General features: G+C 41.2%; 1 protein-coding gene across 1 annotated transcript in view; it reads right to left on the bottom strand.

The window, feature by feature from the left end:
* Positions 1–603: 603 nt before the first annotated feature.
* TNS4 (tensin 4) overlaps positions 604–18,106 on the bottom strand; it is a 41,140-nt gene continuing 23,637 nt past the window's right edge. The window contains exons 5-13 of the mRNA XM_042477058.1: positions 17,491–17,577; positions 16,524–16,631; positions 13,780–13,872; positions 11,917–11,994; positions 11,143–11,214; positions 7,930–8,098; positions 7,260–7,328; positions 2,338–2,364; positions 604–1,611 (exon numbers count right to left, since the gene is read on the bottom strand). Coding sequence (XP_042332992.1) covers positions 1,470–1,611; positions 2,338–2,364; positions 7,260–7,328; positions 7,930–8,098; positions 11,143–11,214; positions 11,917–11,994; positions 13,780–13,872; positions 16,524–16,631; positions 17,491–17,577 — 845 coding nt within the window. The 3' untranslated portion in view covers positions 604–1,469. The remainder of the gene's footprint in view (positions 1,612–2,337; positions 2,365–7,259; positions 7,329–7,929; positions 8,099–11,142; positions 11,215–11,916; positions 11,995–13,779; positions 13,873–16,523; positions 16,632–17,490; positions 17,578–18,106) is intronic.

Below are 18,106 nucleotides of genomic sequence, written 5' to 3' on the forward strand. Positions count from 1 at the left end.
TTCAGTGCAAGCGAGAGCCATGTGCTTTGCCTCTGCAGGTGGGCACCATACCAGTAACTGGATGCATGGGGCAAGTTGGGAAATCCACTCAGAATTATGATGATCAACAATGAGAGGAACCAGAGCAAGTTTTCCTGTATTTTTCAGTGGCACAGTTACAATAATTGTAATGTGTTAGTAATGAAATTCAGTAATTTACTTTTTTGAACTGTAGTAGCAATAATGAAGGATGACTGGTTGAGTGGTGTAACAAGTAAGATAACTAAATCCCTTTTAAAAGTAAAATTCCAAGCTTTTTTCCTATCGCCTGTTTCTGCAGACAAAGACAAACTACAGCTTGTTGTCTGATCCACTGCTTTAGCTGCTTGCAGTTCCATCCTCCAACAAGTAGCTTTGGTGGCACAGGAAGCATTTACCTGATTCAAGCCAACTGCACTGCACTAGACTGTGGAGCTGTGCTGAAAGAAACAATCACACTTTTGGTTCTACGTCTTCCTTTAAATTAGTAAAAGCTAACAACCCTATAATAGTGATAATAACACTGGAGGAACATGCAAGCAGCCAAAAGATGTTTTTTTTAAAAAAATAGAGTCAAAATAGCTTGTAAAATTATTTATTTATTATATTGCCCTTGTATCATTACAGTAAATGCAAGAAGGAAATGGGTAAATACATTGAAAACAAGTCAATATCGATATTATTTCAAAACCTCTGACATAACAATGAATAATATTGCTGATGGCAGACTTCTCCTGAGGACATGAGCAACGTCTCATGTGACTAGAATACATTCCCTTTTAGCAAAGACACACTCAATTTGATATACTGTCCCAAAGGGTAAAAAGAGATTGGAAATTACTTGGTTATCCTAGCTGAATAATCTATCTTGAGGCAGAAAACTTTAGTGAGAGCCTGCACAGAAATGAACTGGACTTTGAAAGTAGATCTCTGTAGTTGTAGGTGCTTGGTAAGTTGACTGTCCCTTTACGACAGAGACCTGGATGTGGCTGGATAGGATGTTCCTGGAAGGCTACCCAAGAAATGGCTGTGAAAGGAAGTTCAGTTTGAAGAGAGACCCAGGTGAAGGAAGTCCTCTGATTCCCTAAAAAAAGGTCATCCTCTCCATGCCTAAAAGCATAGAGAAATGATCTGTTGCTCCCTTCAGAGGCTGGAGGGATGCTATAGGTCATGGGGAGGGGGGAGTTTGAGTGTCCCAGTTTGAGACTTGGAAAATTACAAAATGGCTTTGCTGGCCACATCGGATCTGAAGCTCCACATCTGGCTCACACTGCTTGCTCCAGACATACAACGTGCCATTTCCAATTGCTACGTTTTACTCCATCCCTCTAACTAGCAGCTTACATTTGCCTGATGCCTTAATGAGTTTCCAAAATGCAACCCAGGCAGTTTTTAAAACTAAAGAAAGCTTTAGGCGCAGAGGGGCTGCTCGGAAATGAAATCATCTAGCATTAAGCAGAACCTAAAGCAGCAGGTAGAAGTTTATTGATAAAGTCAATCACATGAGAAGCTGGATGTACTGCATCATATTCTGCGAAGAGGTGGCAAATATTCTCAGCATCTGATGGGCTCTTGGCAATGACACCAAAGATCCTGTGGCAAGAGACAGACAGGAAACATATCCTGAAGTGATAGTTTTACAGTCATGACAGAAGCAATAGCTTACATCCGTCTTTAGGCAGGGTAATGTGTCACTTTGTGGTTTAGGGATGTATCCATCTACTTACGTTGCACAATATATATATTTTCCAGTTACAGGAAGAGGCAAAAAGACACAGAAGAGCCTTTCCTTTCTCTTGTATTCATTTGTTTAAAAGGAATTTAAATTGCAAATTTCCAATGGAGAGGGAAATAGACACTAGCCAAACTGACTCAACTGCATTATGTACCCATTTCTCTCCCCACCGTTCATTAATTTGTTATATACAGTAATTTGTTTTACAACTGCAGGGGGCAGAGGCAAAGATCAGGTTCCAAATCCAAAATAAATGAAGAATATAAATAGTAAATGGACAGAAGCAATAGTCTTACCACAAGCATTTGCAAGTTAGTCCTATTAAAATCAGTGGGACATGCATTCAAGTAAACAGAATCAGGATGTGGGGATTAGTTTACCATTAAGGTATGTATGTCTCGTCTCTGGCTTTTAATGACATGTCTGTTATTTGCTTTCCCCCTTCTGATGCTTTACAAATTTGTTTCTCTGGGCACAGGTTGAAAGAAAATTCCCCTGACTGATATCGAACGCCTCCGATCATATCCCCTAGCCTTCATATATTCCAACAGGACCTTGTTACTCAGCCCATTCATATAACTCACCTTGAGGTTTTTGAAAATTTTTGCCACCTTAAAAACAAAAACAGGAAGAAAAAAAAGAGAGAAACGTTAGACTTTGTATATACCGAGGTTGCTCTCTGAATGGAATAGTAAATAACAAATATAGAAATTTTCTCCTGGTTCAAAAGAAGATTTTAGTTCAAATATTTTAAAGAATATCTTATATTTTAATCATTCCTTTGTAAGCCTTACAGAATGGTGGGTGCTCTATGATTTAGTAGATGCTCTGGGAGAATTTGCTAGTTCTTGACCTGTTAAAAGAACAACCTGATCTTACTCAAAAATAGTGCTTTAAAAATATCAAACTTAGCAAAAGTGGCATTTGGACCCTGCATAGTTATACTTTGTTCACCCCTGTTTTAGCACTTGCGTCTTGGGTTATTTCGAACCCTTTCCCACAACCACGAGGCCATGCTGCATTAAAAGCTGAATTCATTTGTGGAGAGTACTTTTTGACTCTTACCATTCAAGATGTTATCAGGGTTCAAAGTATTGGTGCTTACCACGTCAAAAGACTGTAGATCATCTAAGGTGCTGAATCCTATCTCTAAAACAGGACCAGCAACTTAGGCTGCATTTGCACTGCAAAAATAATGGAGTTTGCCATTGCTTTAACTGTCATAGCTCAATACTGTGGGTTTCTGGGATCTGAAGTTTTGTGAGATATTTAGCTTTCTCCCTCAGTGCTCTCTGGTGCCTCCATAAACTACAAATCCTGACTTTGCAATGGAACACATCACTGACAGAAATGGTAGTGACATTGCTTCAATTCTTGCTTTGATTTTGGTTGATTTTAAGCTTTTTAAAGGTGTTTTAAAAAAACCTATGGCGGGTTATAGACTGCCCATTTGGGGCGGTCTGAACCCGCCCCTTTCCCCGGAGTATCGGGGCTTCAGTGATTACACCGGCAGCCGCTGAGGCCCTGATCCACCGCTTTTCGGGCTGCGGGGAAGTGGCAAAACGGCGCTTCCCCGCAGCGTGAAAAGGGGTGTCCCTGGGACTTCAAGCCCCAAGGACACCCCGCGGCGGCGGGGAGGGGGAGAAAGGGGCCGCTTGGCCCCTTTCTCCCTTGCTTCGCTGGGCGCAGCCGTCTGAAGGCTGCGCCCAGCGAAGCAAAGCGGCGCCACGGACCAGGAAGGAGCTCCGAAACTGAGCTCTTTCCTGGTCCACGGAAAGGGCGCCCTAGGCGCCCTGCCGCAGATTGAGGATGTCACGTCCGTGCCGCCCCGTCTAGAGGCGGCGCGGCCGTGACGTCCTCACGGTGGCGGCCATATGAAAGGGTCGCCGCCATTTAGTGCATGACGGGCATGCACTAGGGTTAGGGCGGTGCGGAAGCACCGCCCTTTTGTAACTCTAGTGCATGCTCGTCATGCACTAAAGTGCCGGTGTGTAACCGGCCTATGTGAGGACTTTGGAGTGGGGTTTTAGGCAGTGAAAATTACCTAATCTTTTAATTTGGGATGGTCTGGGGCCCATGCAGGCTTTGCGGGGGGGGGCCCTCCATGAGCTGCCCTTTGGAATCTCAAGGGTTGGGCGTGGTGCATGGGCTGTATTGTGTTCTCCCTATACTATAGGTTGCTTCCCGTAGGATGTTAAAATTGGGAAACCTGTAACAGAAGTCTAGAGGAATGTATTCTTTAAGATGGGAGTCTGAGCAGTATGTCAGTTGTTGCAAGTCCTGCGACTATACAGTTTGTCATTCAACACAAACTGGAAAGATTCAGGCTCTGTACACAGAAGCTGGCTTGTGACCAACCTCAGGCAACACTCAAAAGTTTCTGGGAATCATCAGTGCCAAGGGTTTTGGGTTGCTTCCCAACCCTAGCTTTTAAAAGCTGAGCTTGTCATCATCCATTCTCTCAGTTATTGTGTAGAATCCAGACAAGGCTGCTGCCAAACACAACTGAAGTGCCATCCTGTGTGGACTGGCACAGTGCTACTGATGCATCTGGTGGGAAGAGTGGTGACGCTCCACCATTTCCCGGCTGAAGTGTTAATGTTGCACAACACATTCACGTCCTTCATTAATTTTAAATTTGTGTACAATAAAAATCATTCCAGTGGCATTGCACAGGCAATAGCATCAAATTAAACTGGATTTTTACAAAAGAATTTCCCGTGAGTACACAGCAGTACCAGTATGATTTTTTAAAATATATATTGCAACAAAAGCAGGAAGTGACACTGAGAAAGAAAAGAGGCAGACAACCACCATTTCTGGGGAGCAGACACAGAATCTGGACCATTACTAGCTGGCTCCTTCAACAATTGAAACTAGGCTCGAGACAGTAATAGAATCATAGAATCATAGCATAATACAGTTGGAAGAGAACACAAGGATCATCTCAATCAAAGCAGCCCCGACAGATGGTCATCCAGCCTCTATTTAAAGACCTCCAAGGAAGGAGACTCCACCACACTCTGAGGGAGTTTGTTCCACTGTCGAACAGCCCTTAGTGTCAAGACATTTCTCCTAATGTTGAGGTGGAATTTCTTTTCCTGGAGCTTGCATCTATTGTTTTGGGTCCTAGTCTCTGGAGCAGCTGAAAACAAGCTAGCTCCCTCCTCAATATGACATCCCTTCAAGTATATAAACAGGGGTATCATATCACTTCTTAACCTTCTCTTCTCCAGGCTAAACATCCCCAGCTCCCTGAGTCGTTCCTCATAGGGCATGGTTTCCAGACCCTTCACCATTTTAGTCGCCCTCCTTTGGACGCGCTCCAGTTTCTCCACATCCTTTTTAAGTTGTGGTGCCCAGAACTGGACACAATATTCCAGGTGGGGCCTGACCAGAGCAGAATAGAGTGGCACTATTACTTCCCTTGATCTAGACACTATACTTCTACTGATGCAGCCTAAAATCACATTGGCCTTGGTCTGGAACTTGGGAAATTCAGGTTCTAGTCCTATCCAAGTCATGTAAACTGGGTGACCTTTGACCAGGTGCCCTCTCACGGTCTCAAGTACCTGAGAAGATTATGATGATGATAAAATGGGAATCAGGGCAGCCACACACGCTGTATGGAGGAATGTATATATGTATGTGCCTTCAGGTTGTCTGTTGACCAATGGTGATCACATTAATTTCATAGGGTTTGATTAGGCACAGAAAACTTCAGAGGTAGTTTTGCCAGTTCCTTCCTCTAAAATATAGCTTACAGCACCTAGTATTTGACCAGTTATAGTAATAGCATTTACATTTCTATGTCACTTATCAGTGAATTTAGCACTCTCTAAGCATTTTACAATCTGTAAGCCAATTGCCCCCAACAAGCTGGGTACTCATTATACTGACCTACGAAAGGATGGAAGGCTTGGAGCCTTGGGATTGAATTCACAACCTTCTGTCTGCAGTGCTGGCATTTAATCACTGCACCGTTCCTATAAATTACATTCTCATAGTCTCAAGTACCTCAGAAGGTTATGGTGAGGATACAATGGGAACCAGGACAGTCATACATGCTGTCTTGAGGAACGTGTATGTGTAGATGCCTTTGAATTGCTGGTTGATGTATGACAAATGCATTGATTTCATAGGGTTTCCTTAGGTAAGGAATACTTAAGAGGTGATTGTGCTAGTTCCTTCCTCTGATATAGCACCTGGTATTTGTTGGCTATCGGCCATGCAAGAACAAACCAGGGTTGGACCTGCTTAGCTTCCAAGATCAGATGGAATCTGGTGTCTTTACTGTATTTAGGCCTCTGGAGAAATGGCTGGATTTAATTGTAACAAGCAAACAACAAAGGTTTCCCTCACTGCATGCATGTAATTGGCTTATAGACTGATAAGATGCAAGTTGCAGAACATGCACCTTGATGTGTTGGGAAAACAAGGTTGGAATGTATAATTTTTGGTGATTCTTATGCCAAGTGATATCTAACCCACAGCAATACATTACCCCCCCACCACCTCTCATAAATCTTTCTTTTAAGGAATAATTCTGATGTAATTTCTTGATTTCAGGCTAAAGTTTACGAAACAGGTATTGTTGGTGTGCAATGGGGAATATAGTTGCGGTATAACAATATTCATAGCGAGCATAGTTTAGTGGTTTGAGCATTGGAGTATGACCTTGGAGACTAGGGTTCAAATCCCCACTCAGCCATGGAAACCCACTGGGTGACCTTAGCCAAGTCACACTCTTTCAGCCTCAGAGAAAGGCAAAGGCAAACCCCCTCTGAACAAATCTTGCGAAGAAAACCCTATGATGTTGCCATACGTTGAAAACAACTTGAAGACATGCAGCAACAATAACAAAATTCCTCAGGGAATCACCATTTCAGTTCCACTTGCAACTGACTACACAAGAACAGTGACTCAACAGTGTGGAACCAACCTACGTAGAAGCCCTGCCACATCAACCCCATAAACTCCAGTGGTTTATACCCTGGGTGCACATAAAGACCTCAGGGCAGGCCTGCTGCTTTGGGAAAGAAAACCAATATATTGCTCAGAAACGTCAGAAAACATTTTCAGATACAAACAATGACTAGATGGAAATAATCAAGTGTTTCTCAAGGTCAGGCTAAGACAGGCTGAGACCTTACGCAAAGAACAGCAAGAAACTACCGTCCCACTCCATTCTGTGTAGATAAATGAACTGGACTGACAGTTGAATCAACAATTATGAAGTGACATTGCCCTCCACCGTACCTGAGGGTAGCTGACTAATTTGAAGAAGGGAGGAAGACAAGGCACTCTTGTGCCCAAAGAGACTCAGGAGTAATAGCTGGGAAACAAGAACTGCTGCTTGCCTGCCTCTGCTATCTGAGAATGTTGCCTCACTCTGCCTAATGGTTGTGTAGAACATAAACTATGGCGAGACACTCAAATTCTTGCATATGGCTGCCCGTTAATATTAGCTGCTGGGTCTGTACTGAACAGCATCTTTGTTACTTACTTTCTGTTTTCAGGATCCATGTTACAAAAGCTGATGGTAGCCAGTGGATAGTGCCGCCTGAAGAATACCCTGCAGGAAAGAGAACATTTTAAACTGTGGTCAGTGTACTCACATAAAATATTATCTTTGCTTTTAGCATCACTCCTATAAATGCCCCTTAAAGAATGATTCCGTGCAGTGGGGGCGTACCACTTAGCCTATGGACTGGAACTTGGGAAGTTCAAGTAAAAAATTGTCACTACAATCAAGTATAAAATTGTCACTACAATCTGTTTGACTTGCAGCTAATCCATAACAGTAGCATCGCTAGGGTTAACATCACATGGTGCAGAAACTCATGGTGCCACACCCCTCATTGACCTCCTCCCATTCTATACCATACAGAATCCTTACTAACTTTTTTCAATACTACTGTTACTCATAAATTATAATTCTTGAACAGTTGGCCCTCAATATCCATGAGAGATCCATTCTGGATTCCTCCTGCTGTGGACACCAAAATCTGTGGATGCTCAAGATGGGACTCAAGTCTAAACATGACTTGTTTAGACTTGAGTCCCATCACCGAGATATCTCATTTTATATATATGTAAATATTCCAAAACTGGAAAAACTCTAAAATCCAAAACACTTCTGGTCCCGAGTATTTTGGATAAGGAGACTTCCTTACTTCCTCTGGATGTCCGTCAGGGTTATTCCTTGCTCAGTAACTTTGAAGTGGACAATGGTGGGTGTAGGCAGAGTCTCCTGCTTGAAAGTGGAGGACACGGCTTTCTGAACTGCTGCTTTGCCAGTGAGAGTCTCCATGGTCACCGAGTGCAGGTACAAGAGGTTGCATACTGTAAGGCAGGCAAGCAAATAAAGAAATAAAGAAATTCAACCATTTAGCTATTGTGACTGCCAATGTCTGATGTCTTTCAGTGGTGTAAGACATTCAGTGCTGGCCCGACCATTAGGCATAAAGAGGTAATCTGCCTCAGTCAGTAGATTAAAGGATGTCAAGAATAAGCAGCAAATTGTTCTCCAGTTACAGGTATACCTTGGGTAAGAAAGCATGTGACAAAGAATTTATTTTTTACAAAGTCCTTTTACACCTGGCCAGTCCACTTCCCTTTCTCTTGTCCTGGGAAGAGTGATGAAGGAGGACTGGAGAAACAGACTTTCAGTGTGGACTTGTAGCATGTATACAATAAACAATGGAGTTTATCACATGTGAGGGAAGTGCCCAGATCCCATGGATTAATGGGGATTAAACCTGGGAATATCCCACAAGAGCAGAATTGTTTTCAGATGACATCACGCAACTTGGGCATTAACGTGACATTAACCCATGCAGAAAGCCACAAAATCATTCCACTTTTTAACTTCAGGAAAATCCCAAAGTTAAAAAGAGGCACTATTTTGCAATTTCTGCATGGGCTAATTTCAGGTTAATGTCAAAATCCCCCAACATGTCTGAAAACAATCCTGCTCTTGTGGGATATTCCCAGGATTTAAACCCTGATTATTCACAGGATTTGGGAACTTCCCTCCAGTGTGATAAACTCCAGTGCAATAAAGCTTGAGCTGGGAAGGAAAGAGATTCTACTTTAGTCAATCTTACTATTGCTCTATGTATGCCTATCAACAGCAGGTAAAATAAACAGCAGCTGTGTCCAGAATCCCTTACTGAGTATGTGTGAAAAAGGTGCAGAGTACCACCAGTGTATAAAAAACATTTACATATCTATATGTTTGGCCACCAAAATAAAAATAATCAGAAAGGTGGAGAATGGTGAAAGGAGAAAAAAACCAACCCCAAAAACCTTTTATGCATTTTGGAAGGTGCTTTCAAGCAGCCTCTATAAGGTTCGTTTAAAAAAAAACTTTGGAAGGCTTTCCTAACCTGCTTCTTTCATTTCATATGAGAATATTATTTTGAATAAAACATTTACTGCAACATGTGGAACTGCTGTTCTTTTTTTGTGGTGCAGGAACCTATCCTTACTTTTTCCATGCTATTTCTGGTTCTGGTATTAGATTTCCTGTTAAAGAAATAATCCCCATGAACCCTTCTACTTTGTTAACTGAAGTATACCTGTAATTTGTTGTTATTGCATTTTAACTGCCCAAAAGGAGGAGAGATTCTTGTTCAGTTTTCTGCCTCAAGTGGTAAAATAATTTGGCTGTTTTTGGGAACTAAACATCTTGGCTTGGACGGAAGATGGCATTTGCTCCTCTACCTTGGCAGCAAAATACCTTGGGCTGGCTCCAGTGAAAATGAATCTCTTCCCCTTCCCCCAGTATTGGTATAATGTGAAGTTAGTGTTTTTAACCTTAAAGAGCAAACAAACCAGTAGTGGAAATAGATTTTTGAACTCAAGTCATAGACAACTAAAATCAATCAAACAAATAAAAACAACTTCAAAAAGATAATGAAAGAGCATGCTGCAGGATTCTCATAATTCCTCCAGCCAGATGCATGAAAACACTTTTGGCTCATCCACTTTGGACAGGATGGGTCTTGAATTGCATTGCAATGTAGAAAAAACAAAGTAGTTTGAAAAGGCAGGGGAACACCTGGGGACAATTGGACTCAAATTAGACTTTCCAGATTTGGGAAATGACATGCTTTTATTTTCTGGTCCTCGGAATGATGGGGAGAAATTTCAGGGTGAAACCACTGTCTTGAAAAATATATGTGTATATACAGTCCTCCCTCCGATCTCGTGTTCTTCAGACTTGTGTCCCTCACTTATGTGCCAGGGACGAACGGAGAGGGAAATGGGGCTTGAATATAAGCAGAAGTTCATTTTTGTGAGGGGTTCCAGAATGGATGCCCCATGAAAAAGGAGGGGTGACTGTATATATGTCTTCCTCATTTGTTAGGTTTAAGGTTTTTTTTTAAAAATATGAACAGTGTGCTCTATGCAACTGTGATTGATGCTTAAGGTATCAAGTTTAATAGCATCATCAGAGGCTAACCCTTGTAACATCACTCTTGTAACATTACCAGAAACTGCCCTCTGTCACATCACAAAGAATTGTCTCTAGGTTTTAAGTTTTGCCCCTAAAATCTCTGGGCCTAGGATAGCCCTGACCTGGCAACTATAAATGGAATGGTTGGTCAAATGAGATGAAAGTGATTTTAAAAGAGTTTAGAAAAGTGATTCTTTTGAACTGCAACTTACAGAAACTAACAGCCATGCTCTAAGTTTTATCCACAATGTGCTTAGTATAGAATGGGCTGCTCCTCAGCAGTTTTTCATGGTTATCTTGAAGTAAACCCCATGCCATTCAGAACGTCTCCATTGCACAGCATGGCACAGAGGTAATGGGGTCACAATATCATTATTTCTTTTCTATCCCAAATACCACTGCATAGGATGACAAACATGGAGACATTCAATAGTGTCTCCATGGCTCCTGAAGTCTACTCTGGTTTGACTCTTCATGATTTTGAGCATGGAGGCTGCATCAAGATCTTGGAAGATTTTGCAGCAACTAAAAATGGCTGGAACCACTGATTTTTCAGCATTCTCATGAGAATTCATGTTAGTCAGGAGATCATCTCACAAGAGTTTGCACCACACATGAGTTCTTAAGCATGGACCACCTGTTATGCTGCCTGGGAGTTGTAGTCAAAAATAAATAAATTTCCCAAACTGTGCTTAAGCACACTCCAGACTGCATTCACAAAAGCAAAGATTGCTATTGGTGGGTAGAGAGAAAGATGCCATTTTATTTGGGTATGGCATACTATGGTTTGAATGATGGCAAAATAAACTTATTTCACAATAAGAGCATACCAGAAGACTGAACTACAGATGTGCATTTAGAACATTAATTTTTCAGTACATTTAGTAGTCCTTGAATAAATGTGAATTTCTCCTGTAACACTCACCAGCAGCTTTCTGTGAAATTGGAAGAGAGGCTTCTGAGTCTGTGGCAAGCTTTTCTTCCCCTCCAGTAAAATCTGAAATAAGAGGGAATGGGAATCAACTATGAAGACACAGGTGATTGTGGAAAAGAACTTGCCAACTACAATAGAGAAACAATATTTGATAATTCAGAACTTGTCAATGTCAGTTTTTGGATTACAACTCCCAGAATCCCACAGCCAGAATGACCACTGGCTATATTGGGTGGGGATTCTGGGAACTGTACAGTATGACTCCCATATTTATGGTAATGGTACTGGTACCCAAAGTCTCAGAAAATAATTCCTTCTGATTCTACTGGCCCTCTCCCTCCATTTTATGCATGTTTAAAATGCATGAAACAACATTTGTGTATTTTGAATCAACATCAACAAAAAGCACGGATGTCACTATCTTCACCACCCATGAAAAATGTTTTGGGTTTTGGAGCATTTTGGATTCAGATTTCCAGATAAGGGATGCTCAACCTGTACTTCATTTGGACAAAGTAAACAATGTAATGTAGTAGTTTAAGTACTGCACTATGACTCTAGAGACCAGGTTTCCAGTCCCTGCTTGGCCAGGGAAACCCACTAGGTGATATTGGGCAAGTCATACTCTCTCAATCTCAGAGGGAGGCAAAGGCAAAACTTCCTCTGAATAATCTTGCCAAGAAAACCCTAATATAGATTCACCTTAGGGTCACCATAAGTTGAAGGCATGCAACAATAATTACTTGCTCAAAATTTCAAATTTACCTTGACTTGGGATGACCAGTTTACAAGGTAATGCCAGAGGCATAATTGTGTGTTGATATACAAATGCTGAAAGACTTCCTGCAGAAAAGAGACCGAGAAAGTGGTTGGTAATTAATTAACAACAATTAATTTTCATGCAGTCTACTACTGATAAATGCATCCATTTATTTGTTTATTTATTAGTACAGTGGTGCCAAGTCTCTCTTGTTTATAGGGTTCTTCATCTCTTGTGAAAGTAAGGAGTTTATCAGACAAGGGAAATTGGAAGTATAATCCAATGGCAATCTGAACGCAATCATGGGGTTTAATGTTATTGCATGATAGACTGCCACACACAAATTCAGTCAATGTGAAGTCAGTCCGAACGCAATCATGGGGTTTCATGTTATTGCGTGATAGACTGCCACATGCAAATTCAGGCAATGGCATGCTATTTTGGGGCAATGGGGAGCCAGTTCAAATGCAATGAGCATTCACATAATTTCGCTAAACTAGCGAATTCACGGGAATGCGTTCTGGCCCCACTTTCTTTTCATTCAAAATTAAGAGAAATTCCTCATGTGTGATAAACTCCTAAATGAGTTTTTTTGTTAGAGTATTCTTTGGGTGGGGAATTCTGACAGGTCTGAGGTCTGTGTGGCTTACTGTTATTTATGATATGGCTATGAGCAGGAGAGGCAGTATTTGTACTGCCCCCACTACTTTACTGCTGCCTGATCCCTTCATTGCTCTAAATCCCAGCTGTCTTCCTCCATTATTTTGTTAGCTTCAGTTGGTTAGCTTAGGTCAGGGGTGAGCAAAATGTAGGGATGTCATTAGGGGTATGTGGGGAGATCAGATCACACTGGGTGACACCTTGCTCCTGTCCATCCCAAAACACCCCTGGCTACCCTTCTCCAACAGCCAGGGCACCTCTGATTGCGGCCACAGGTGGGAATGGGATACTGAGGCCACCTGGCATTCCCTTCCAGATCTGGTGGGGCTGCTGGCTGAGTTGGAAGGGGAGTCACTGGCAGAAGGTGTGTGCAGTTGTGGCGTGTGCCAGGCAGCCTAGAGATGACAGCATGAGTTACCACACTGGGGTAACACCAACTCTAGTGACGCCACTGGCAAAGTGTACCTCATGGGCTGCATGTGAGTCTCAAGCATTTTCTTTTCTGCTCCCCAACATGCTGTGCCATTTTTCTTTTACACTACATTCACCACAATTAATGGGAAAAGGAAATAGGACCTTGTTATACACAGGGGAAGTGGGTTGAATTTAATGCCGCTTAATGACGAATTAATTTTAATTATTTTAATTAATTTTAACTATTTAGAAATATGTAGCTGCAGGAGTGTAGTGAGACTATTTTCATGGAGGGCCAGAGGCTAAAATTGAGAGGGGAGAAGGGGTTGGGCATTGGTCCCTTATAAGAGAGGTTTGTGGAGGAAAAGGTGGACATTTAGAAAGTATGTTGCGATGCTTCCAGAAAAGCAAGTCAGTCTTAAGTACAGTCAGCCCTCCATGTTGGCGGAATCAATCATCCACAGATTCAACCACAGCTTGAAAATATTCAAAAATTATATAAATTCCAAAAAGCAAATCTTGATTTTGTCATAAGGACACCATTGATTTTGTCATAAAGGGCACATCTTCTCTGAGAATGATCTGTCAGGGTTCTCATAGCAATATGATACAAAGATAGAAGCACCTGAATCCAGCAAGACTCATCTTTAGGGTAAAACGTAATTATAGCATCAGCATGACACCCATTATACAGATTGTGAAAACCAAGCCTCCTCAGCCAATGGTTGTGAATATAAAAGCATCATAGAATTAGAATTATCTATATTTGAAAGAAAATAGGCAGATGGTCTTACCAAAATATGGTTCTTCATCAGCCCCCTTAAGATGCACTCCCCGGGCAGAGGACTCAATGAGAAAATGTCTGATGTAATCACAGCTGTTTTCACCTTTAAAAGAAAAATGACTAGGTGTGAAATGGATTTGAAATGGGACTTTTGGAAACACACAACAACAACAAAAAAACCTTTCATCTGACTATGTGCAAAAATCAAACCTTGGCAGAATTGGCTTGCATCCTTTCATTGTTTAATTTTTTCAGATTTACCTAATGTTAGTCCTCCAAAATACCCTAAAGGCACCAGATCCTGTCTGATCTTGGAAGCTAAACAGGAAAAGCCCTGGTTAGTATTTGGGTGGGAGACTACTAGTGAATATCAGATGATATAGGCTATATTTCAGGGGGAGGAACTGGCACAACCACCTCTGAGTATTCCTTTGCAATTCATGGGGTCACTATATGGAGACAGGTGACTTGAAGGTACATAAACACACACAAGTGTGTGTGTGTGTGTGTGTGTGCATGCATATCTGTGTATGTGTATGCATGTGCGCACACACATACACATTAAGGTGCAGTTTCTGGATATAGCTTTGCCTATTATTTATAACAGGAATGAACAAAGGCACCTGGCCCTTTGGATCCACAAGTGTGACCTCTGAAGCCTCCCAAGGCCTTTGGGCTAATTTTCATTCAATTTGTTTTGCCCCCAAAATGTGTCCAACCTATAGTGGTTTGTTTCCCCTGACCCTTCAAAACTCCTACAAAACACAATAGAAATTTTAAAAATTAGCCTAATTCCTGGTTTAGCATGGAAGGTGATCTCAAATGCTATTTAAATGAACAGATAACTCACATTCTGTTCCTCCCTTTTTTTAGGTTTTCAAAACAAAAACACTCACTATGGTTCTATCTACTAGCAATACCAGATGGAGACTTCTGGGAGTTATAATTCCCCAAAATTAACTTTTACAAGAGCTCTGTGCAATTGGCATAGACTTGAAATGGTTGTATGTATTGGTCTCAGTTCAGCACTTTATTCTTCACTTGGTTTGCTTCTGTTCTGTAACTCTTCCGTGCCATAAAAGACCATTGGAGAATTTACAAATTCTTCCCTGAGTGCGATCTTTATGTGGAGAAACAAGGATTTCTTTGACTGTATTCTTCAGCACTTCTGGAGCAGATGTGAAAAACATGAAGTCCTTCAGATGTTTTTGAACTGCAGCTCCCAGCAGTCCTAGTCATTATTGTCAATGGCAATGAAGGTTGGTTGTTGCAGTTCAATATTTGGAGAGCTGCATGATTCCCACAGCTGTCATAGATCCTCACAGAGACTGGCTATTATCTTCATTTGCTGACTTTCAATTGTTTCTCTGGTTTGTTTGCTTTTCCTTTTTACATACTATCAGTCCCTGCCTCCCACATCCATTCTTCGTATTTAAAAGACCTGAAGACTTCTCTGCTTTCAGGTTTTGTTTTTGTTTTAATTCAAGAATGATTGATCGTTTTTGGAAGAACACGCTGTACTTCAAAAATTATATATCTTTTTGATAGTTTCCAGACTGTAGGCCATGAGAGAAGTGCCAGTGGGCAATGGAAAATACAGTACATGAAATGATTAAAGGATGCTTTTGCTTAGAGCACATGTGAAAGAAGCTTGGACCCTGGTGGCACAGTGGTTAAATGCCTGTACTGCAGCCACTCACTCAAAACCATAAGGTTGCGAGTTCAAGACCAGCAAAAGGGCTCAAGCTTGACTCAGGCTTGCATCCTTCTGAGGTCACTAAAATGAGTACCTAGATTGTTGGGGGCAAATTAGCTTACAGTTGTAAACCGCTTAGACACTGCTTAGGCAGTATATACATTAAGCTTGTTTGTTTCTTTGTTTGTACCCTCTCCGCACCAATAGTTGTTGAATAATTCACCGTGAAGGGATACTACCTGGTGTTGCTCTGTAGGAGTCACTGATCTGGATGTGAATAAGATGCTCAGAACTCTGACTTATTAAGAATTAGGGACAGAAGGAACATCAATTTCTGTTGTTTCTTAGCAGGTTAATGGCTTTCCCAATACTTGGCAAACCCCAGCAAGACGAAAGTAGCAGCAAGATTTTTCACTTTGTGAAGTCTTCTGGGAAATTATTCTGCACAGAAATATACAAAGTTTTTCTGCGTGGTACACTCTCTCTGTGCAGAGTATGCCCTTCCTGCTTGTGAAGCAATGCAATTTGCACAGAAATTGCTATTTTTTGGTACTAAAACATGGGTTTCTTTACATAGAAAAACCCTATGCACCAATGCATAGAATTACTTCCCATGAAAACATTGCAAGGCACAAATGTCTCCTCAGAAGTGAGCAGAAGTCTTCTTTACGTCCTGAGGGGCAGGGAAGGCCAAGAAATATGAAGATTTACATCTCTACAAAAACATGTAGGGAGTAGGCTCTTTTGAATCACTCTTTCGCTCCCTGAAAATATGTCTTTTCAGTTCAAAGACTAATAATGTGCATCCCTTCAATTTGAACATTTTAGAAAAGTGTCCACCAACTATTGGATGGTTGGGAAAAATCCAGTGCATTCTAATCATCTTCCCTATTCATCCCATTTGTTTTGTGTTTCATCCATACTGAGATTAGGAACTTTCAGGCAAATTCTTTTTATAGTGTGACTTCCAATGTGGATATTCAAATTCTCCAATGTCTTGCAAAATAAATGCTTTGACAAGGTTGGTTTCCAGTCCGCAAAAAGGGAATTATCCGTACCTGGTTTACTACCACAGACTTTCATGGCCAAGCCAAATGAGCCACGGTAAGATGTACTGTCCCGCATGATAAAAGAGCCTGGGGATTCATCTATTAGCAGTTGGACAGCTGTGTAAAAAGGCACAAGAAGCAAAAGGTCACAATAACAAAGATGTGTGGCATCTTACAAAGGATGATTAAATAACTAACAATAATATTTGTTTATTTTATCAGTTTGTAGACTGCTTGCTATATTATCATGGCGTACAAAAAGACATAAGAGCGGAAAAATATTTTCAACAAGTATTCAAAGCACTTGTATTATGTATTACCCAGATGTCATAATTACAGTAAGCCTGTAAGCAAAAAGCAAAACACAGCTCCTTGTATGTTTGTTGCATTTCTCTGCTCCCTGTTGCTGCAGAATTGATTGAGGCTGAAAAAGAGAGGCCACCTGGCTAATTAATGGCAGATGAACCAGGGGTTTATTCCATATTCTGAGAGCAATGCCAGGTGAGCCTGTCAGGAAAACAGATGTACCTAACAATATTACATGTACAGTGCACCTGCTCCATATGCGGGCGCACCATATGTGGCTTCCTGTTTACGTGAAAGTCACGTCGCCATTAAATGAATTTTGTTAAAAGTGAACCTGGTGATCAAAAACCGCCCAGTGTGTCCCCACAGAAGATCTGTGGGCCTTCATTAGCTTCACCATGCTGCACACTGATTGTAGCTTGACATCTAGGCTTGTTAACAAACTGAGGTTTGAATAAGCTACCATTTGATGAATTGAAAACACGATCATAGCCTCTCCATGTACTAAGTATATGGACCAGAGTGGAGGTTTGCAGTAGGTAATTCATTTAAGAACAAACCATAGTGTTCTAAGCGCTTTGGCAAAACATGTTGGACATCTTATTAGATTCTTACATTATATCTTTTGCTCTCATCCTACCTCCTCATTGGCTCTTGTGCGTTATTTTACCTTGCTCTCTTGTGATGCTTGGTTTAAACCAATATTTAGAGGTGTCCATTACAAACTTCATGGTTGTTTGTGCTTCTTTGGAGTAGCCTGCAAAAAGGAATAGGATGTAATATAGCAGAAGATGTTAGAAAGAAATATGACTAGCAGGATTTGAGAGGGTTTTTTTAAGACAACTTGTTTAACTTTCACAAAGTTTTGAAAGTGACTTTTCAAAACAGTTCCAGTTTTAGTTTCACAGCCTCTGCCCCCAAAGTATTTACAGTAGTTAGTTTTTAGAAGTGGCCTTTTCAAAAACGTTAATACCACTAACTACAATACATTCATCATTCATCCACTTTGTTGTTGCCTCAGTCCCCACAATAGAGCCAGCAGGGTGATGCATGACATGAGAAAGCACATGAACAATGTGAGATTCCTTCTCTACCATTTTTTTTTGAAGCTACCTAAATCTTGGTTTGAATTCCTATACCTTCAGCTATGGTAATGTTGAATTAGAATAACTACCTCCCCTTTTCCCCCTGAGTTCTGCCTTCCATCTTTAACATCAATATGGCCCTCTCCATGCTGCTAACAACTGTACCAATTAAATATATGGCTATGCATTTGAGGAAGTAGA

This window comes from Sceloporus undulatus, chromosome 6 (genome assembly GCF_019175285.1).
Source record: "Sceloporus undulatus isolate JIND9_A2432 ecotype Alabama chromosome 6, SceUnd_v1.1, whole genome shotgun sequence".
In the NCBI taxonomy this organism is placed as follows: Eukaryota; Metazoa; Chordata; class Lepidosauria; order Squamata; family Phrynosomatidae; genus Sceloporus; species Sceloporus undulatus.